Source organism: Phyllostomus hastatus, unplaced genomic scaffold (genome assembly GCF_019186645.2).
Source record: "Phyllostomus hastatus isolate PE091 unplaced genomic scaffold, TTU_PhHast_1.1 phas_contig_58, whole genome shotgun sequence".
In the NCBI taxonomy this organism is placed as follows: Eukaryota; Metazoa; Chordata; class Mammalia; order Chiroptera; family Phyllostomidae; genus Phyllostomus; species Phyllostomus hastatus.
In genome coordinates this window covers 39351697-39374005 of record NW_025333916.1, presented here as the reverse complement: position 1 = coordinate 39374005, position 22309 = coordinate 39351697, and the positions used below count along the sequence as shown (strand labels likewise).

At 45.1% G+C, this 22309-nt stretch overlaps 1 protein-coding gene across 1 annotated transcript; it reads left to right on the top strand.

Annotated features, from left to right (window-relative positions):
* Positions 1–21190: 21190 nt before the first annotated feature.
* LOC123824560 (60S ribosomal protein L36a-like) lies at positions 21191–21525 on the top strand. The gene has a single exon (XM_045847798.1). The coding sequence runs from the start codon at positions 21205–21207 to the stop codon at positions 21523–21525; it is 321 nt and encodes a 106-aa protein (XP_045703754.1). The 5' UTR covers positions 21191–21204.
* The last annotated feature ends 784 nt before the right edge of the window (positions 21526–22309 follow it).

The following is a 22309-nucleotide window of genomic DNA, read 5'->3' as shown; positions in this document are numbered from 1 at the left end:
CTCTCGGAACTCCCCTCCAGTACAGCTCTACAATGCAGCTCTGTGGGTTACCCCACCCTGGCAAATATCTTAGGCCCCACCCATTCCTACTTAACAGGTGGGCTGAGACAAAAAAATATGGCCCAAATGAAAGAACAGATCAAAGCTCCAGAAAAAAATACAACTAAGCAATCAAGAGACAGCCAACCTATCAGATGCAGAGTTCAAAATATGGTAATCAGGATGCTCACAGAAATGGTTGAGTATGATTAAAAAATAGAAAAAAAAGTGAAGGCTGTGAAAAGTGAAATAAAGGGAACCAACAGTGATGGGAAGGAAACAGGGACTCAAATCAATAGTTTGGAGCAGAAGGAAGAAATAAACCTTCAACCAGAACAGAATGAAGCAACAAGAATTCAGAAAAATGAGGAGGGACTTAGGAACCTCTGGGACAACTTTAAATGTTCCAACATCCAAATCATAGGGGTGGCAGAAGGACAAGAGGAAGAACAACAAATTGAGAATTTATTTGCAAACACAATGAAGGAGAACTTCCCTAATCTGGCAAAGGAAATAGACTTCCAGGAAGTCCAGGAAGCTTAGAGAGCCCCAAAGAAGTTGGACCCAAGAAAGCATGCACCAAGGTACATCACAATTACATCACCCAAGATTCAAGATAAGGAGAGAATCTTAAAAGCAGCAAGAGAAAAGGAGACAGTGCCCTGGCTGGTGTAGCTCAGTGGATTGAGTGAGGGCTGGGAACCAAAATGTCCCAGGTTCGATTCCCAGCCAGGGTACATGTCTGGGTTGCAGGCCATAACCCCCAGCAACCACACATTGATGTTTCTCTCTCTCTCTCTCTATCTCCCTCCCTTCCCTCTCTAAAAATAAATAAATAAAATATTTTTAAAAAGAGAGAGAAAAGGAGACAGTTACCTACAAAGGAGTTCCCTTTGTAGGGAAATCAGACTCTCAGCTGATTTCTCAAAAGAAGTCTTGCAGGCAAGAAGGGGCTGGAAAGAAGTATTCCAAGCTTTGAAAGGCAAAGACTTACACCCAGGATTGCTCTATCCAGCAAAGCTATCACTTAGAATGGAAGGGCAGATAAAGTGCTTCTCAGATAAGGTCAAGTCAAAGGAGTTCATCATCACCAAGCCCTTATTATATGAAATGTTAAAGGGACTTATCTAAGAAAAATAAGAAGATCAAAAATACAAACAGTAAAATAACAACAAACTCACAACTATCAACAACCAAACCTAAAAAAGCAAAAACAAAAATGAACTAAGCAAACAACTAGAACAGGAACAGATGAACAGAAATAGAGGTCACATGGAGGGTTATCAGCAAAGAGGGGGAGGGGGAAATGCAGGAAAAGGTACAGGGAATAAGAAGTGTAAATGGTAGGTACAAAATAGACAGGAGGAGGTTAAGATTAGTATGGGAAATGGAGAAGCCAATGAACTTCTCTGTATGACCCATGGACATGAACTAAGGTGGCAGAATGATGGGGTGGGTACAGGGCAGAGGGGATTAAAGGGGAGGAAAAAATGGGACCACTGTAATAGCATAATTAGTAAAACATATATTTTTAAAATCTCTAGTGTATTTTTTGCATTATCATTTAGTCCCCTTGTATCCCCCTTCCCCACAATTATTCTTTTTTCTTAAAAATTAGACCCTATGTGAATTCAGAGGTAAAAGAGGAAGAAACTGGGGAAAGGAGAAACAGAGTTTCAATTACATCACTGGAAATTATACTGAATAGTGAGTGGTTAAAGTGGGTCAGCAGCACTGTCTTTTTAAAATGAAGGAGATAGTTGGGGTGTTTGGTGGGGAAGGGAGACTAGCTCACATGGGAGCCATGAGGATGGTGAGCCTTTGGTGGGGAAAGGTGGGTTGGACTCAGAAGGAAGCATTTGAATCAGGTGCTCAGGACCCAGTTAAGGGCCAGCCATTCAGGGTGAAGGACAGAGCCCTGACCTCTCCTGAGAGTTTGAGGCAGGTGATGAGTGGAAGCAGAGCTTGCTCAAGACAACTTTGACGCGTCAGTGGTTTGCTTGTGACTGGCCCAAAGCTGATGGGAGATGAAAGGAATTCCCTTGTGCATTTTTTCCCTCCCTGTTTACTGTGAAAACATATTTTTTTAAAAAGGAAAATCATGAGTCTCACACAGATTTTAAAATGGTTTCATGTTAAGGATTTTATTCAACAAATGAAGGAACCAGACAGCTATTCCCACTCATTTAAAAGAGAAACTTTTTTTCTTTTTCTTAACATATTTTATTGATTATGCTATTACAGTGGTCCCATTTTTTCCTCCCCTTTAATCCCCTCTGCCCTGTACCCACCCCATCATTCTGCCACCTTAGTTCATGTCCATGGGTCATACAGAGAAGTTCATTGGCTTCTCCATTTCCCATACTAATCTTAACCTCCTCCTGTCTATTTTGTACCTACCATTTACACTTCTTATTCCCTGTACCTTTTCCTGCATTTCCCCCCTCCCCCCCCTTTGCTGATAACCCTCCATGTGACCTCTATTTCTGTTCATCTGTTCCTGTTCTAGTTGTTTGCTTAGTTCATTTTTGTTTTTGCTTTTTTAGGTTTGGTTGTTGATAGTTGTGAGTTTGTTGTTATTTTACTGTTTGTATTTTTGATCTTCTTATTTTTCTTAGATAAGTCCCTTTAACATTTCATATAATAAGGACTTGGTGATGATGAACTCCTTTAACTTGACCTTATCTGAGAAGCACTTTATCTGCCCTTCCATTCTAAGTGATAGCTTTGCTGGATAGAGCAATCTTGGATGTAAGTCTTTGCCTTTCAAGACTTGGAATACTTCTTTCCAGCTCCTTCTTGCCTGCAAGATTTCTTTTGAGAAATCAGCTGAGAGTCTGATTTCCCTACAAAGGGAACTCCTTTGTAGGTAACTGTCTCCTTTTCTCTTGCTGCTTTTAAGATTCTCTCCTTATCTTGAATCTTGGGTGATGTAATTGTGATGTACCTTGGTGCATGCTTTCTTGGGTCCAACTTCTTTGGGGCTCTCTAAGCTTCCTGGACTTCCTGGAAGTCTATTTCCTTTGCCAGATTAGGGAAGTTCTCCTTCATTGTGTTTGCAAATAAATTCTCAATTTGTTGTTCTTCCTCTTGTCCTTCTGCCACCCCTATGATTTGGATGTTGGAACATTTAAAGTTGTCCCAGAGGTTCCTAAGCCTCTCCTCATTTGTTTGAATTCTTGTTGCTTCATTCTGTTCTGGTTGAAGGTTTATTTCTTCCTTCTGCTCCAAACTATTGATTTGAGTCCCTGTTTCTTTCCCATCACTGTTGGTTCCCTGTATTTCACTTTTCATAGCCTTCACTTTTTCCTCTATTTTTAATCATACTCAACCATTTCTGTGAGCATCCTGATTACCATAGTTTGAACTCTGCATCTGATACGTTGGCTGTCTCTTCATAGCTGCATTGTGGCACTGTATGTGGGGCAGGGGTCACAGAGGGAACAATGCCACTTGCTCAGCTCTCAGCCAGCTTTCAGTCACTTCCCCCACTACCCACAAGCAAATTGGGTCCTTCTGGTGCTGATTCCCAAGTGAGTGGGTTTCCTCCTGTGGATCTCTCCAACAAACTCTCCTGTGAGGCTAGTAGTTTCTCCCACCACCTCAACCCCCACAGTTTTTTTTCAGCCAGAGGTTTTGAAGCTTTATTTCCCTGCAATGGGACCATGGGTTGTGTCTTCTGTCTCATATCCAGTTCTTCTTCCTGGTTATCTGCACATAAACGTGGGACCTCCTGCTCCACCAGCTACTCATTCTCTCTGCCCTGGCTGTTCATCTCTGCCCCTCCTACCAGTCTGGATGAATGGGTCTATTTTAACTCCTGGGTTGTTGGACTTCCATACGGTTCAATTATCTGGCAGTTCTGGTTATTCTTTTGTTTTTAAATTTGTTGTTATCCTTCTTTTGGTTGTGTGAGGAAGCAAAATGTGTCTACCTATGCCTCTATCTTGGCCAGAATAAAAGAAAATCTTAAGAGAAGACACATTCAGAGATTCAAGAATATTGAAATGAATGTACAAATGAAGGCAACACTGGTTTTTCCTGGTGACAATAAGAAAACTGAAATGAGTCTCTTCTGAACAGGACAGAAATTGCATGTCTATAAACGAACACTGGTTTGCATTGCTATCAGTACTGTACTGGGTTGGAGAGTGTCCACCAAAAATTCATATCCACCTGGAAATGGGACCTTGTTAGGAACTAGGGTCTTTGCAGATGTAATCAAGTTAAGATTATGTCATCCTGGAGAAAGATAGGCCCTAAGGCCATATGACTGCAATCACTACAAGAAGAGGGAACTTTGGATGGAGACACAGAGGCGGAGATTGGGCAAATGCGTCTTTGAGGCTAGGAACACCAACTCTACCTGCAACCACCAGAGCTGAAGGAGATGGGGAAGGATCCTCTCCTAGAGGCTTCAGAAAGAGTATGTTTCTGTTGACATCTTGATTTCATACAGCCTCCAACACTGAGAGACAATACATTTCTGTTGTTCTAAGCCACTCAACTTGTGGCACTTAGTAATGGCAGCCCTAGAAGCCCCAAACAGTTACCTACAACTTACTGGGATAGAAAGAGCTGGAAGACAATGAAAGGCTAGAATCAGACAACTAGAAGGTTTTGCCAAAGGTAAACAATGCAAAGCACAGACTTTTCCTGCATTGCACTAGACTTTCCTACCTCCATCATCCAGATTTGAGGATGGGCTGGTTTTTATCTACACAAGTTTGTATGTGTTGTGTGTCATTTCATCACTGTAATTCAATTTACATGGATATAGGACCTCAACACACCCCCATGTATAACATTTTGTTCAATGGGGACTTGATTCTGTTCTAAACAACTGACAAACAGCATTTAATTTTATTTTTTTAAAATATTTATTTGTAGAGAGAGGGAAGGGAGGGAGAAAGAGAAGGAGAGAAACACCCATGTGAGAGAGAAACATCTATTGGCTGCCCCTCATATGTGCCCCACTAGAGACCAAGACTACAACCCAGGCCGGTGCCCTAAATGGAAATCAAACCAGTGACCTTTTGTTTTGCGGGACAGCACTGAAACAATGGAGCCACACGGGTCACTGTGACAAAAAGCATTTCAATACACATTTTCATTCATAGCCTGAAGACTGCCTATTTTAATATTTTGGTTTTACATTGAAGAAAGTCAGCATAAACAAGATTCACAAAATAACTCCTGCTTCTCTGACATTCATTGCTAGGTGATTTCACATTAAGCACTTTTTCTAATGACTGCATTTGGAGCTAGAGCTTTTTTAAAAAAAAGACTTTATTTATTTATTTATTTATTTATTTATTTATTTATTTATTTTCAGAGAGAAGAGAGGGAGGAAGCAAGAAAAAGAAACATCAGTGTGTGAGAGAAGCATCAGTCAGTTGCCCCTCACACACCCTCAACTGGGGACCTGGCCTGCAACCCAGGCATGTGCCCTAACTGGGAATTGAACCAGGGACTCAACTCACAGGCCGGCTCTCAGTCCACTGAGCCACACTAGCCAGGGCATCAAGCGCTTCTTATGGAAGTATTTGGTGGGAGAGGATGTCAGAATATGGGTGGCAGGTATGTATAATTTGGTGAAATGCGTGCACCTTCTCCTTCCTTCCTTCCTTCCTTCCTGCCCCAGGTGCATTACCTTTGCCTTTCTCTCTCCTGAGCTCCACGGGCCCATCTTCTGCCTCTGTAACTGGTTTCCTGAGCATATGAAGCCCAGCTGGCTCACTTCTGTTACCTCTGTAACTTTATAAAATTTTATCTTATAATTTAAAAAAAATACAAAGATAGACACTAGGGACCACCTTCTGTCTGTAGAGGTTAGTGTTTGTCCTTGACCCTGTATGGGTGGCATTAAACTGTTGTCAGAAAAAATGATTTAAGTCTTTCCAGATGCCGTGACATGAAATGTGTTGGGGTTCAGCCAAAGACATAACACTCGGAAATCAAAGGTGGCCTCTGCCTCCTAAGTGCCAGGCACGCCTGAGCAACCACACCAGCCACCACAGCCTTCAGCATTCTGCAAGTGCGGAACCAAGGGTGCATGTTGAAACTTTTCATTTTTACCCACCTTGGTTTTCACTTTGGGTAGTTGAAAATGGGATCAAAATTTTTTGACCAAGTCACATATGGATCCATGCCAAAAAGATAGTTTTTTCCAGTATATTGGAGTTCCAAAAACGTTGGGGAAGTATGACAGAAATCTTGATTTAAATGATATTTTAGAGTACTTTTCAAAATATTTTAAGAGTACTTTTCATATGTTTACATATTTGGGTTTTTTTCCTGCAAAGGAGAATTTTCTGTGGCAGATAGGATTGGACAGAATGTCAAGAATCTACAAAGTGCTAAAGGTTTTCTCCGATTCAGCTTTTTCCATCAGCATGATTAAACACTAACAACAAAAGCCAGCCTTTCGTGGGGGAGAAACTCATGCGAAAATTTGCATTCTGCCAGCTGCCAAAGTTTCCTTTGGAGAAGAATCTAAGAAAAAAAATCAGGTTGTTGTTAAACCCAGGCCAATTGTTCAATCAAAAAATGATTAGCTGAATTAATTAGCTTAGGGCATCAAATTTCAAATTTTGCAAAAAAAAAATTTGATTTAACGCTGCTCTTTTTTTCTGTGACTTATGATAAATAAACCAATCAAGGAAATTGAGCCTAATAATCTGCCTAAGCACAATGGCGCAACATACTGGTAGAAAAAAATGTGGTTTTGTCAGTTCTCAGAGATCGTCATAAAAGCTGACGACGGGGAAGAAGCCGTGTGCAAATTCTTCAAAGTAAACTGGCTAAATAGGAGAAAAGTATTAATGGGGTTATGCCCTGTGCTAATAAGAAAGCACTGGGCTTTGCAGATACTGAGTGAAAAATCAAAGGGAAATACTCATTTCTGTAACTCACTTTGTTATGCCTCATCAGCAGTACCTTTCAAAACTCTGTCTGAGAATTGATAAGAAAAACCTTAACTCATGGTGATCAGTTATATGGAAGGCTATGCATCAACCCTCAGATGATTCCGCTTAGCTCTGCATGAAGATCTAAATGCCGATCAGAAGGTTCTGCTGTCCTGAGGTTTGTTGATTGGCAAAGGGAAATAAACATTTTTACCTGTGGCAAGAGGCAGGCATCCCATTTTTGGAAACTAGAAAAAAGACATACAGCTGTGAACTTCTTAAAATGATCTCTTTCAGCAAAAGTCAACCACATTCAACAAATTTACATTTGAAAGTTTAAATATATACTTCCCCTTTTTAAAACATTAAGAGTCCAGATTAAGCCATGGATGCTGGGAATCCTTGCTAACATTGTCTTTTTATACATTTTTTTAATTAAAACTTTCAAAGACAAAACTTAAAAAGAAATGTGTATGCAGTGTATGTATAGGCTGAATTTAGGAACTGTTTTCTAAATGTCATGGCTGAAAAATCTCATTTCAGAGCTTATCAAGAAATTCCTTTTCCCCTAATATTCCATCTATACCAAGAAAACATCTCCAAAAAGAAATTTTACAGTTCAGGCTTTTGCCAAAGAGACTTCCAGAAAATCATGCAGAAGCCCTTGTGGAAGGCCCTGCTGAGTGTAGCTGTTGACGCTTACCCCTTCCGTAGGGCAAGCAGGTTCTTCTTTGGGGCGCACAGCCTCTGCCCTGGGGAAACCAGTGTTGAAGACGGAGGTAATGCCCCCTCCAGGGCCAGTGGCAGGCTGCAGTCGACTTCTGCTCATCAGCATAGCACAGGGTGCTGGTCACACCATTGGTCCAGGATATTATGATGGAAGCTGGCTGATCAGAGACCCTCAGACTTCTCAGAATGCAGACAAACCCATGCCTACTGGTTGTGAAGGAGGACGTTGTAGATGGCTTTGACTTCTGCAGGTTCGCAAGGGGGACAGGCCGCAGGATAAAACTCTCCACACAAAAAGTAGGCACAGCCAGGGTCCCTATATCTCGTAACTGAGCCATGGCACCAAGCCTCTGTGGAACCTGCCCACCTCCAGACTTTGTCACAGTTGGATTTCTAATTACTTGCCACATGAGGCATCTTTGCTGAATCTGAATTTGGTGCCAGGAAGTGAGTGCAGCAAGTCAAAACACCCTAATATGCTGACCTACCTGGAGAACAGTGAGGACAGTTTTAGCCCAGTTTTGAAAATGGCGATGCTTGCCACATGCTTGCAGAATGGTTAATTAAGCTATCTGCAATTACATCTTAGAAAATAGGCCACATATCCACCAACATAGCATTAGGGAATTTGGTAGGAAATATCCGGAATGTGCTGGCCAATTTTTATAGTCTTTTGCAAGGTTTTAAAATAAAAAATAAAAATGAAACAAACTGTGTTGAAGGTGGCCCAAGAGGAATCGGGGCCAATAATCGGTTAATACGACAGTCTTAACAGACACAATTACTTTAGAGACTTTCCAGGTAAACTATCTCACCTTAAAACAAGGGAGAAAGCATTCTCATTGTTATCCCATGTTTACCCACATGTTTTCCTTACTGTGGACTTCAAAACCAAAACAGCCCAACAGTCCAGACATTGAAAGGGTCATGGTGAGCTCCTCTGTGCCTCCTCTTTGCAAGAGACAAATGTAAACTTCAAGCTCACTCAATGCTTCAATGAGCTGACAACTTTATTTATTGTTGTTCTATTACCGTTGCCCTAATTTTCCCCTGTTGCTCTCCCCCTGCCCTGTCCCCACCCCCCTTTACAGTCAATCCCCACCCTGTTGGCCAAGTCCATGGGTCATTCATACATGTTCTTTAACTAGGCCCTTCTCCTTCTTTCCTCCGTTATCTCCCTCCCCTATCTCCCTTCCCTCTCCCCTTTGGTCCCGGTCAATCTGTTCCCATTTCCATGCTCTGGTTCTATTTTGCCGGTTTGCTTGTTTTGTTTGTTAGGTTCCACTTACAAGTGAGACCATATGGTATTTGTCTTTTGCCATTTGGCTCATTTCACTTAGCACAATGCTGTCCAGATCCATCCATGCTGTCACAAAGGGTAGGAGCTCCTTCTTTCTTTCTGCTGTGTAGTATTCCATTGTGTAAATGTACCACTGTTTTGTTTTGTTTTGTTTTTTAATTTTATTTATTTTATTTTTAGAGAGGGAAGGGAGGGAGAAAGAGAGACAGAGAGAGAGAAACATCAATGTGCCATTGCTGGGGCTCATGGCCTGCAACCCAGGCATGTACCCTGACTGGGAATTGAACCTGCGACATTTTGGTTCACAGCCCACACTCAATCCACCGAGCTATGCCAGCCAAGCCTAATGTACCACTGTTTTTGATCCACTCATTTACTGATGGGCACTTATGCTGTTTCCATCACAGCCTAAGTTATTTATTTGGCTATTGTAAATAATGCTGTTATGAACATTGAGGTGTATAGGTTCTTTTGAATTGGTGTTTCAAGATTCTTAGGGTATAATCCCAGCAGTGGAATTGCCAAGTTAAAGGCAGTTCCATTTTTAGTTTTCTGATAAAATTCCATACTGTTTTCCACAGTGGCTGCACCAATCTGCATTCCCACCAACAGTGCACTAGGGTCCCCTTTTCTCCACATCCTTGCCAGCACTTGTTGTTTGTTGATTTGTTAATGATGGCCATTCTGACCAGTGTGAAGTGGTATCTCATTGTGGTTTTAATTTGCATCTCTCTGATGGCTAGTGATGCTGAGCATTCTTTCATATACCTACCTACGGGCGCTCTGTATGTCCTCCTTGGAGAAGTGACAACTTTTTAAAATATTTTTAAATGTATCTTTAAAGATAAAAATATCATTTTCTTCTGTTATACCACTATATTGATTTTTTTATCATGTCATTTGTTTTGAAATTCCCAATAACATTAAAGAAAAACACATAATATTTTTTTTCTCAAAAGGGGGATAGATTTTGAAGTTTGAGAATATGCCATTGGAGAATCTGGAAGCTGCTGGGACATATTGTCAAAGGGAGTCCACCCAAAAATAATTGACAGACTATAGAACAGTATTGTTTGCCAAAGTAAGGAGAAATTTAATTTACCAAAAAAAATCACTTTAACATTTATAGAACTTGTATATTTTGAAAGGCAAGAGTAATTGAACTGATTTCCACTTACATCCTCCTTCTGCCAAAGTCTTCAAAGCGTGTTTTTTCTAACCATGACAATACGTGTACCTTGCTTCCAGGAGCTCTAGGGAGCTCAAAGCACACTCCGCATCTTACCTCATTAGTCTTGATTCTATCCCCAGATGCTTTGTGCACATTATCCTGTATTTGTGAAATGCTTGGAACTCGAAACGGAAAATGACAATGATGCCAAATCCCCTGCAGCTGTTTTTTTTAAATGCTGTAGGTAAATATGTATCTAGTGTATTAGTCTGGATTCTTGCTTGCAAACAGCAGAACTCCCACTGTGGCTACTTTAAGCAGAAAAAGGATTTATTAAAAGACATAGAATAGCTCACCAAAATGCCTGGAGAGCCAGAGATTCTAGTTCACAGTCTGGCCACTCCAAACCTCATTGCTGCAGGGGGTTTTTTAATAGATTTTATTTTTAGAAAACTTCAGATTTATAGAAACACTGAGCAGATAGTGCAGAGAGTTGCTGTGTGTCCGGCACCCAGTTTCCCCTATTATTAATATCTAACGTTAGTATGGTGTATTTGTTACAAGTCATGAACCAAAACTGATACATTTTTATTAAATTTATTCTTATAAAGTCCACAGATTATTCAGATTTCCACACTTTTTAGCTAATGTTCATTTTTCTGTTGAAAGATCCCATCCAGGCTCCCAAGTTGCATTTAGTTGTCATGTCTCCTTGGCTTCTCTTGGTTGTGACAGTTTCTCAGACTCTCCTTGTTTTTAACGACCTTGACAGTTCTACAGAAAATGTCAGGTATATTGTAGGATGCTCTTCTGGCAGAATTTGCCTGATTTTTTTTTTTCATGATGAGATGAGGACGATGGGTTTGGGGGGGAAGACCATAAAGGCAAATTCTATTTCCTCACATCCTAACAGGGGACCACATGATCAACATGACTTACCCTTGTTGATGTTGACCTTGATCGTCTGGCAGAGGTAGCATCTGCGAGGGTTTTCCCACTGTAATGGTACTCATCCCCATCCCTCTTGCTATCATGCACTGCTGGGGTTTTGTTTAGTCTATTTCCAGGGTGGCAAATCAGAGAACAGCAGAGATAATGTGCTGCGGTCGCTAACACAGCCTTAGGGTCTCCTGATGGTCCCTGCTGCCTCCTTCCTGTGCTTCTCCTGGTGGAAGATGGGCATCATATCTCCATCATCGTGCACCCTGCACAGGCCCCCACACAATGCCCTGCACACAGCAGGCACTTGACAAGCCTTTGAGGACTTTGACTAGAATTGGGTTTCACCTGATAGTTAATAATAGACCCACCCATGGGATGCTGGCAGGCGGGTGAAGGTAAGAGTTATTGAAGGGGAGAGTGGCTTGGCTGGTGAACACCCATCCACAGGGGTGGCCAGGCCCTAGGGCTCTGATCTTGACCTTGTCCCATTCCAAATTTTAAAAACATACTTGGCAGAGGCTGATTTAGTCACATGGATTTGTTTGATTTTTCTCCAAATGGCAAAGGTTCTCCTAGGGCCTTCAAGTTAGGGGTGAAGTTTATTGTCACAGGAGCGTTAGAGTGACAGAATCTCCTGGAAGTCCAAGGCCATGGTGTACGGTTGGGCCAGGCCTTGGCAAAACTGGAACTGAATGTCCCAGGGGTCTAAGCCATCGTGATCTGGACTTGGGAGATTGTCTGCTAAAGGCCAGGCCACCTCAGTCCAGTATCTCTGTGGTGGTCCACTGCACTGGCTGCCTTACCCTCTACCCCACATCCTTAATCTTGGTCACTACAATCTTCCACCCACAGAACTCTGACAACTCTGTAACCACCCTGGCCCCTGCTCCACCAGAAAATGATGTCTCTGCCTTTACCTTTTGCTCCTACCCGATAAATTCTAGAAATCAGGATCAGCCCAGTCCTCTCCTTATTGACCAAGACCCCCTGTGACAGTCCTTTTCACAGGCCACTCTATGGATTTCTCTCGGATTGGGAGTCTAGCCACCCTTGGCCAATGGTTGGCCAACTCAGCTACGGCCCAGAGGGCAGCCAGCAAGGTCTGGGAGTGGGGCAAGTTCCGGAGATGGGACAGTGGCACTCGCAGCAGCAGGGCTCTGGAGCCAACTCAAAGATACGGAAACAAGCTTGCCTAACTTGCAGCTGAAACACAGCCAGGCAGAAATCCCCAAGCATGGTGGGACATGATGAGGTCCTGCCTGCAAACACCTCACTTCCATTCACGTCCCCGCTCTGTTCCTCTTGTGTAAGAGTTAAGCTCAGGTCAACCCGTTTCACTAGAAAAAGCTTTTATAAACTCAACCTATGCTAATTGTCAGCTGTGTCTTTTTCCAGACTGTTGAGGGGGTGAGGGAACATGAAGCAACCCTAAAGCTAATGTTTACAGTGACTTCTTGGAAGTAGCACAATATAGAAATTAATAAGTAATACCATCAATTCAAGAACATGCAGCACAGTTGTAGATTTGGGCTTTTCAGCGCCGCGTCTGAGCCCCATGCCTCAGCCTCAGCCTCAGCCTCAGCCTCATCACCCCTTCCCCGCCAGAAGCCCCATAGCGTGGTGTGGGTGGCAGGGGAGCGTCTATTTGTTCCTCTCCACCTTGCACAGCATGTACTTCTGTCACGTAGTTTCTTCCCATCTTAGAACCGGGATCAGTGTGGGTGCGGCGATGGAGACAGTGTGCCCACCTCCTGCACCCTCCCCACAGGAGAGATGCCCGGAAAGGGCTGGAGAGCAGCCAACTCTCCCAAATTGGGAGGCAGACAGCCAAGCTCCTAACCCTGACCCAAGCACCAACAGCCCTAACGCTCACAATCTGTGGCATCCCCTGTGCACGCTCATGCGCGTGTGCACACACACACACGCACACACACACACGGCAGAGACCCTCTCACCCAGGGTCTTGTATGCAGCGTCACAGGCAGTAACCAGGTGGCTTAAGGCTTCCTTCTTCTTCACTGATGCTTCTGGAACATTCTCAGGCCCACCACCTAGTCTGAGCCCTTCTGTACCAGACTTCCAGGGTGTGGGCTCTTCCCCTGTAACCCTTCCTTCCAACTCTTGAAATCACCAAGTTCATTAAACAGTGGGGGATAAAAGGAAGTCTCAGAAGTTGGGGACAGATGTGGTCTATACCCCAACTCTTCAGCCCACCCCAGAGTTCCCTCCAACTTGCCCAGCTCACAGCACTGGCCTCCTCTCCCCTCCCCTTCCTTCCCCCGCTTCCTCCCCTCACCATGCTGCTCCAGCCAAAATTCCTGAGTCACAAGCATCTGAACACATTGTGTCTTTTCTCCTCCCCCTTCTGTCTGCCATTCCCTCCACCTGGAATTTTCTCCTTCTAGGCTTCACCACCCAAAATTCAACCCTCTTCTCACCCCAGCTCAGGGTTCCAGGATGGACATGGAGGGACAGAAGGAAGCTGAGCTCAGGTTTGCAAAGGACTGTAGGACCTCTGGGAAGGACTGCCAGCCAGAGGCAGGCAGGTGGGGGCTGGAGAGGAGTGGGAGGGGCTCAGGCTAGAATCCCGGATGCGGGTGTCCTCACCAAGAGCAGCAGCTTTCCGAGGAGCCACAAACCAACCCTCAAGATATCTCAGGCTGGCCCCTCCTTGAGGGGATGGACTTGGCTTCCCCTTGTAACCCGCAACCCCCTCCCAGGCTTGGGGGCAGCAGGAGTGGGGGCCTAGGGTGCCCAGGAGGAGACTTTCACTGGACCACAAAAGAACTTCCCACTGGGACCATTGTATGAGGCCGCAGCAAACTCAGAATCAGAGGCTGTTTGCTTCCCTCTCCGGGAGCTCAGTGAGCTGTCACCCTACTCTTCTGATGGGGATGCATGAGTGAACTAAGAAAGGCTCAGAACAGAGCCGGGTGCAGAACAAGCTGCATTATGTAAGTGTTTGCTTTAAAAGGACAAGGCTGGGAGGATGAGCCCGGATGGGTGTGCCATGCCTTTCAGTTACAGTTTGTTGTGACATGTGGGATCTTTAATTAGCAGTAATGCAGCTCTCATCCCTTCCGGTCACCCACACTCACCACGAGGCTGAGGGTCCTTCTCAGGGAGGGGAGCTGTTCAGTTACAGTGCTGGTTACCAGGATGGACATGCCCACGTGGTGGTGGCCAGGTCTGGGATGAGAAGACAATAGACCACTCAGGCATTTGCTTATTGTGGCCTGATACAAATTTGGAAGTGGACTTCAGTGGTTTTTGTTCTGTTTCAGTAATATCAGTCACAGGAAGGTCCTGCAAAACACATTTCAGCAAACTGAAATGAACTCACAATTATTTCAGATCATCACCAGGTTCTGACAAACTATCAAACATGGCAACTCTCCCAGTTGAAGGCTCAATAAGTTGAGAAGTATATTTAAAATATTATGACTAAGTCTGCTTGCCTTAAAGCCTAGAAAATACAATTAAAATAAAATCTTGTTTGGATATAAATAATATACTTAAACTTAAAAAAAACACAAGGGAAAGCACGGACACATGGAGAAAGCCCCACTGAGAGGCCGCACGGGGGAAATGGGGAAGCACAGAGCTTGCACCAGCCCAGGCGAACCTCGCCAACCTCCCACTCCGGGAGGAAGCTGGACTAGGGAGGGGGCTCCGATGGGGCAGAAAACAGAGCAAGGGTGTGGGGACTGGCAAAGAGAAAACCCTCCAACAGGGCATAATCATATAGGCAATGATGGAGCTATTCTATATCTTGATTGGGATTGGGATTACATTACTCTGCACATTTGTCAAAAATCATAGGCCAGAATATGACATAAATGACATAACATGATACATTATGTTATATAATTATTGTATTATATATTCTATATAAAATTATACTATATAATTATTATACCATTTACAACACTATATTATACTATCACAGTTCTGTAAAGAATAACTGTAAATTGAACTTCATTGAACGGACTTGGAAAAACAAGACATCAGAGGCTGAGGCTGGGTCATCACCAGGTGGCACCTTTTCTGAGAACCAAATATTAGGCTTGGTTCCTGCCTCAGTTCTGCGGCCTCCTGTCCCCACCTGGAGGGGAAATTTCCAGGCCTGTGTCAAAGAGGAAGAAGCAGCCTCACGTCTCCAGCTGGCCAGGGGCGGGGCTGGCCTGAGGCTGTGCTTCCACCAGTGAGGTCTGTGCGCACAGAGGCTCCCCCGGCCCCAAGTCCCTGCTCCAGTTATGACTAACCCTCGAAGATCTGTCACCAGACCCGTGCCCCGTGCCCCTCTCCGCTTCTCTCCTCACTCTTTGTTCCTCCTGCCCTGAGGGCTTTTCAGAATTTCTCTCCATAGCTACAGGGCAGAAATTATGGCCCCAAAGAACTTCCTGGAATTTGTCACAAAGAAAAGAGTCCTCTTCACAGTGACTGAGCTTAACGAGGGTGTGGTTTGGTTTACGTGCTAACTGTCTTGTGATGGGACAGAAAAATAAGTTCCAGGTAAATCTCAAAAATAAGAAGCAAAAAAAAAATGACTACATATTTTCTCCCACCAAAGAGAAGCTGAAATTGGTTCACTCAAGGCTGTGGATTCTACATAACTTGCTCACTTTGGAGCTGAGAAAACCACACATTTTCTCTTAGGGGTGTATGCACCCGTGAGTGTGTAGGTGCACGTGTGTGTTCATGCAGCTGCCTTGCTGGCTGACTTGCTCTCTAGTGGATACAGATAAGAAAGCCAGTAAAGTTCCCTTTCCTAACCAGCCTCCACATTCTGAATTTCTGCAACATGGAGCTGCCTCCTCTTCAGATTTTAGTTTTGAGCAAAGGAAGTGTTGGGGATGCCTCCCAGGCCTCCCTCACCCTGGTGTTGAGAGAGCCAGAGATTCCTTGCACATCCTGAGCAAGAATTTAGGGTGATTTCCACAGGCCTCTGCAGCATAACCAGAGGGATCCCAGGAAGACCTCTCAACCCACAGGTCCCCCACAGGCTGGGCTCCGGTTCCAACACAAGCTGCTGATGCTGCAGGTTCTCCCTGAAGTGTCTTTCTGAAACGCAGATGCTCCTGGAGTGGAAGTCCGAGTGCCACAGGCCCTTGGGCTAGTAACCGCTCCACAGGCCCCCTCTCTCACCATTGGCCCATCACTTCCTAAGCCCTGGGCCACGCCCAGGTGAGCCCCCTCCTCCCATCTCCTCTCAGTCCCTAGACTCCTAGAAGGATGGGGTGCATCTCTTTAAAGGCACTAACCCCATTTCTCCAAACAGGTCTGTAAGTGTCTCAGCTGTCCCCTGCGTATCCCGAGCTTGAGCTTGGACAGGAGCACTAGGGAAAGGGTGGGAGAGGAAGCTGGGAAAGAGGGTTCACTAAAGAAGAAATGGGTGAGCAAAGCAGACGGATTCCACTGACTTCATCATTTCTGTGTAGGAAGAGTTTCTAAAATGGCTTACTTTTAAAAAACTAAACAGATCCCAAAGCCTTTGCTTTTTATAGAACATCAGTCCCTGGTTCCAAATTAGCAACCCTTAATCTTCCACCGGTCTAGTTCTGAAGTGACTATTAAGCTGCTGGGTTAGGACTTGATGTCAATGCCTGGATCATCCCTGACAAGCTGAGCCGGGGGAGTGGAAGGCAAGAGAACGGGGGTGTCAGCAAGAATGGCCGCTGAGCCTCAGAGAGGCTGGTGGGAGGGAGAAAGGCTGAGTCCCAGGAGGACGGCCGTGGGCCCTGGGCACTGCCAGCCTGGGCCTCTTCCTCCCACTGTCCCGGGGAAAGACCTGCTGAGTCAGCATCTTGCTTCTCACGTTCAGGCTCTGTTTCTTTCTCTTTTCTCCCTCCTTTGTGTGGGGAGTTGAGGGGATCACCTCAGATCGGGGTGCCCTACCATGTTGGTTAGGAAGGACTCGTTTTCCTAACCAACCTTCTGATGCAAATCAGAAGGTTTGTGAAGAAACAAAAAATGTTCTCAGAAAGTTTGGTTCCTTCTGAGGCTGTAAGTAAGAATCTGTTCCATGTTCTTCCCTGGCCTCTGGGGGTTTGGGACCATCTTTGATGTTCCCTAGCATGTGGACCCTTCACCCCAAATTCTATCTGCATCTTCACACGGCATTCTCCCTGTGTGCAGTCAGTGTCCAAATGTCCCTTTTTTTAAGGACCTCAGTCTTACTGGGTGAGAGGCCAACCCCGCTCCAGTAGGACCTCATCTAAATTAAGGACATCTGCAGAAGTTCCACTTCCAAATAAAGTCGTAGTCTGCGGTTAGTTACAGGGGGTTAAGACTTTAACATGTAAATTTTAGGGAGATGCAGCTCAACACATAACACGGAGCAATCTAGTCTTATTTCTCCTGATGCTCTTCTGGGGCACACCATGTGAGACGACAACACAAGATGACGCCAATGTAGACTTGCTTGGCTCGTATCTGCCCACCAACTGTCCCACAAACACCCTACATCCATTCACTTGGCCACAGTACAGCTTGTAGGATTTGGGCAGGGGGGGTTAGAAATGAAGCTAATTAAAGAGACTTGGGGTCATGGATATTTATATGCAGTATGTGAGATTCTGGCCTTCAGCCATCCCCCACATATTTGCTGTGAGAAAGACTGGGGCGGAACCGTCCTCATGTGACTTAATCGTACTTCTGCTGTAGCCTCTCAAGAAGAGAGGAGGATTCAACAGATGGCCCTTCAGTCTGTTTCCTATGAACACAGCATTAGTTCAATCAGGATGAAAATTTCACATCTATTAATGTCTCTTTCAACCACTCCTAATTCACAGCCTCCCTAAATATTCCAGAGAGAAGCACAGCAATCTCCTTAAACGAGTACATCAAGGAGAAATTCAGGAGCCTCTAAAGTTGTGAATTTTGCCCCTTGCTCTCCAAAAACACTTCTAAGGTTGAGACTGGGCTCTTCTCTGATAGATTTCGATCAAGAAATTGTGACTCTAGTCATGCGGGAGGCAGGGGGTTGGGGCTGTGGGAGACATTTGCTCTACAGCTGTGTGCCTTTGGGCAAATTACTCAGCCTCTCTGAGACTCGTGTTCAAAATACGTAAAAGAGAGAATAAGACCTCCCTTATCAAAGCGGATGTGGGAACTAAATGAGGTGACATAGGTGGGGTCACTCGTGCAGTGTGGGCACAGAGCAGGCACGTGCTAAACACCGAGTCCCTCTCCTGAGTAGGGTCTTAATAAGCATCCAATCCCCTCCCCCACCACCCAGGAGGAGATTGTGGCCTCCTAGCACATGAGTTATTTGCAAATTTAAACCATTAATATGCAATCGCTTTAGTGCATTTTACATGAGAAACTAAAAATTGTTATAGTTATAGTTATTGATTCCAGAATTCTCTCAAGACAAGAATTATCTGCCTCAAAGTTCCAGCCATGATTCTTCCTACTCAGACAGCCTGTCACGCAGCTGCTTGCCAAGTGCTTGTTAAATAGAGGAATGCCCTGTGTGTTAGGTCAGGCTGCCGTCTGCTGCTAAGAGCAGACAGCCTGACTGCCATGGCAAACAGTCCTGGGGCTCCAGTGTGCTAACAAGTCCAGAAGTCTGGGATTTCTGGCCTGCTTCGACAGCTGGATGATGCCATTAAGGCCCCAGGATCATCCCTGTCCTTGTTAGGCTGGCTTCTCACCCTCAGTCTTCTTTTCTCTTGGTTTCAAAGGGCTGCTGCAGCTCCAGACATCATGTTTACCTTCAAGACAGCAAGAAAAGGGGAAAAAGGAGGCTGTGGCCACATCTGTGCCTTTTATCAGGAAAGCTAAAGGTTTCCCAATAGTCAGATGGCTTCTGTTTTCATTCAGTGGGCCTCCAGCTGCAAGGGTTGAATGGTGGGTCTCTGTTAATTGGACAGAGGGGAGAGGTAGATGCCCGGTGGGTTGCTAATGGGTCTGCCATAGAAACACAGTGACCTGAATACAGCCATTTAGGAGAGAGGCTGGTAAAATAGTCTAATTTGGTGTCTTGTGAAAGTGGGAAATAGACGTCACACACACAAAAAATATCTATTACTTTCTAAAGCAAAGACATTTTCACAAAATGGCCTGATGTCTTTTAGGGGATATTACCTTAATGATTCTGGCATATTTATACTTGTTTATTAAATAGTACTTGTGAAAATAAATGAGTTCAACTGCTTTTTTTAAAAAATGTCCCTGGCTGGCATAGCTCAGTGGATTGAGCTTGGGCTGCGAACCAAAGCATCGCAGGTTCGATTCCCAGTCAGCGCACATGCCTGGGTTGCAGGCCACGGGCCCCAGCAACCGCACATTGATGTTTCTCTCTCTCTCTCTCTTTCTCCCTCCCTTCCCTCTCTAAAAATAAAGTAAATAAAATCTTTAAAAAAAAATCTAGTGGATTCCTGACCAGTGTGTGGCTCAGTTGGTTAGTTGGTTCAGCATAGTCCCACAAACAGAGAGGTTGGCTTTCCCCTTCCCGGTCAGAGCACATGCCTCGGTTGGGGGTTGGGTCAAAAAAAAAATGCCCAGATTTGTCCATTTAAATAAAGGTTGTCATGGCTACCTTGAGAAAAAAATACTTTCAAATACTCCAGCAGCCTTTGTCCAAGATATCTATGTGGTGCTTACAAAATTCAGGTCAATATTCATATATAAAAACCAGTTTGGTTGCTCTAAAGGCAGCTCTCATTTTTCACCTAAAACTGCCTTGTTTATCCAAATTTGATCACTCACCTTGCTCTCCAGAATCAGCTCTGAATGACTCAGCTTTTTCTAGAATTCAAATCAACCCTGAGTATGAAGGTGCTTTATTATTTTTTAATGGAATATACTCAAAACAACTTGCCACAAGGTTTGCAAACAGTTGGTTAGGCACTCTGAAGTACGCAGCATCTCGCCTCACAAGGTGACTCCTTTTGGGGGCCTAGGCATCCCGGAGGCGGAGGCGTGCAGGGTCGGGATCCTTACATAACCAGGGTGCTTCTCAAGTCTGGGGGAGGAGGCTCCCTGTGTCTGCCCAAGGCTGGCCCTGCAGGGGATGCCCGCACTCCCTCAGGAGAAGCAGTTGGAGGGTGAATCGGTGCCTTGAGGCTCCAAGTGATTTCCAAATAAAGCCTGGGAAGTGAGCATCCTTGTCAGCATGCTGGGTCCAGACGGACACCGAGGTGGAAGATGATGAGCTGAACTCCTTCACTGCACAAGCAATGGGGCTGGGCAGCGTGGTCCACCTGGTGCCGGGAGCTGCCAGCACGTGGGGCCAAGGACCAGGAAGGTCAACCGAGGTAGCACTCCCGAGGGGCCACGTCCGCACTCTGGTGCTGTTTCCAGGTACACGGCTTCTTCTGTTATTCCACAGTCACCTTCTGAGACCATCAGCGCTCCTGGCCCCCCCACATGGAGGGGGAGAATGATGGGGAGATGGTGAGGGCAGCAGTGGCCGGCCAGGACAGGCAGTTGTAGTTGCTGAGTGGGGCCGGCAGCATTCCTCCGCCCCTTGTTCTGGTCTTTTTCCTCATTTTTATAAAAACCTGGGTAGTGAGCGAGCATGCGCCTTGCTTGGGTGCGTTGGAAGTCACAGCTGCTCCTGGCTTGGGGACTCAAATTAGAAAGATTTTAATTAGTCATCTTGCTGCCAGTGCCTCTTATTCAGTTACTTGTTCACTCTCATCCCACAAACATTTATTAAGTACCCACTATGTGCCAACCACTAGGACAAAGATGCTTAACCATTTGGGAACCAAAGGGATTGTAACCTAAAACTCCTTTTTGGCTGAGCCAGAGAGTGTGACTGGGGACCTTTATGGAAACACCATCAAACCCCTGCTGTTAACAAAGGCAGATGATGCCTCCAGATTGGCAGCCCAGTACAAATTTCCCATAAGCAGCACTTTCATCAAAAGATTTTCAAAGTCTTTAATAATAACAGCCCCCAGGTTCAGTGGTTCACATGCGTGAGTAACACTTGCTTGGCGCCCAGTGTGGCCAGCCATGAGCAAGTGTTAAAGGGACCCTGGTTACGAGGGACTCTTGTGATTCAGTAATCATGAGAGTGAAACCAGCTCACTCACCCAGGAAGAGAAGGGCTAAGAGAAATTTTAACCTGAGCTTTCCATACTGTTAGCGCTCTCGCAAACATGGTGAACGTTCCTAAAACCCGCCGGACTTTCTGTAAGAAGTGTGGCAAGCATCAACCCCACAAAGTTCCACAGCACAAGAAGGGCAAGGATTCTCTGTATGCACAGGGGAAGCGGCGTTATGACAGGAAGCAGAGTGGCTATGGTGGGCAGACGAAGCCGATTTTCCAGAAAAAGGCTAAAACTACAAAGAAGATTGTGCTGAGGCTTGAATGTGTTGAGCCCAACTGCAGAGCTAAGAGAATGCTGGCTATTAAGAGATGCAAGTATTTTGAACCGGGAGGAGATAAGAAGAGAAAGGGCCAAGTGATCCAGCTCTAAGCTTCATTTTTTTGTTTTATTATGTGACAATAAATCATAAGGATATGTTCAAAAAAAAAGAAAAAAAAGAAATTTTAACCTGAGAACTAAGTCACATGCCCATGTGTATTCATGTACAGAGAACTGAATTCCGTCCCTCCATCTTGCAAGAGATAGAGAGGGTTTCCCAGGTGTGGGTGGAGAACCCGAAAGCATCCTGGTTTTCCTGCCTTTGCTTCATCCTGGGCCTTCCCCATGCCTCCTCCACCCGCTGCCAGAGACCCCTTAGAGATGGACGTTTGGCCACAATCCCTCACTCCAGCCTTGCTCCAATCCCTTACTAATAAGCCTTAGGGGACATCCCTGATACCTAGCTTGCCCTACACAGCCCTATATGGTCTAAACCTGCTCACTTCCTCAAAGGAATCTCACCCCCTCTGCACACACACACACACACACACACACTCACATTCACACACACCACTAAAACAACACCAAACACTGGCCCCAGCCAGGCTGTCTTCCTCTCCCACTTCTTCACCTGCTTCTGTCCCACCTGACTTTATCCTCAAGTCCTCCAGCATGCCTTTCCCTAGGAACCCTCCAGCTCCTCCCAGTCAGAAACACATCTTCCTTTATGTCCCAAGTTCCCAACGCACGGACAGTGGGAGACAGTACCCTGTCTTTCTTGCCCCCGGGGCACAGCGACAAAGTAAGAGGATTGCTTTCCAAGTGTGAGTGCCCTCTAGGCCGGAACTAAACCCTCTGGGATTGGGCAGAGGCCTGTGCAAATCAGAAATGATCA

Excerpts from the sequence above, each read along its gene's own strand:
- LOC123824560 (XM_045847798.1), top strand. The coding sequence starts at position 21,205 with ATGGTGAACGTTCCTAAAACCCGCCGGACTTTCTGTAAGAAGTGTGGC.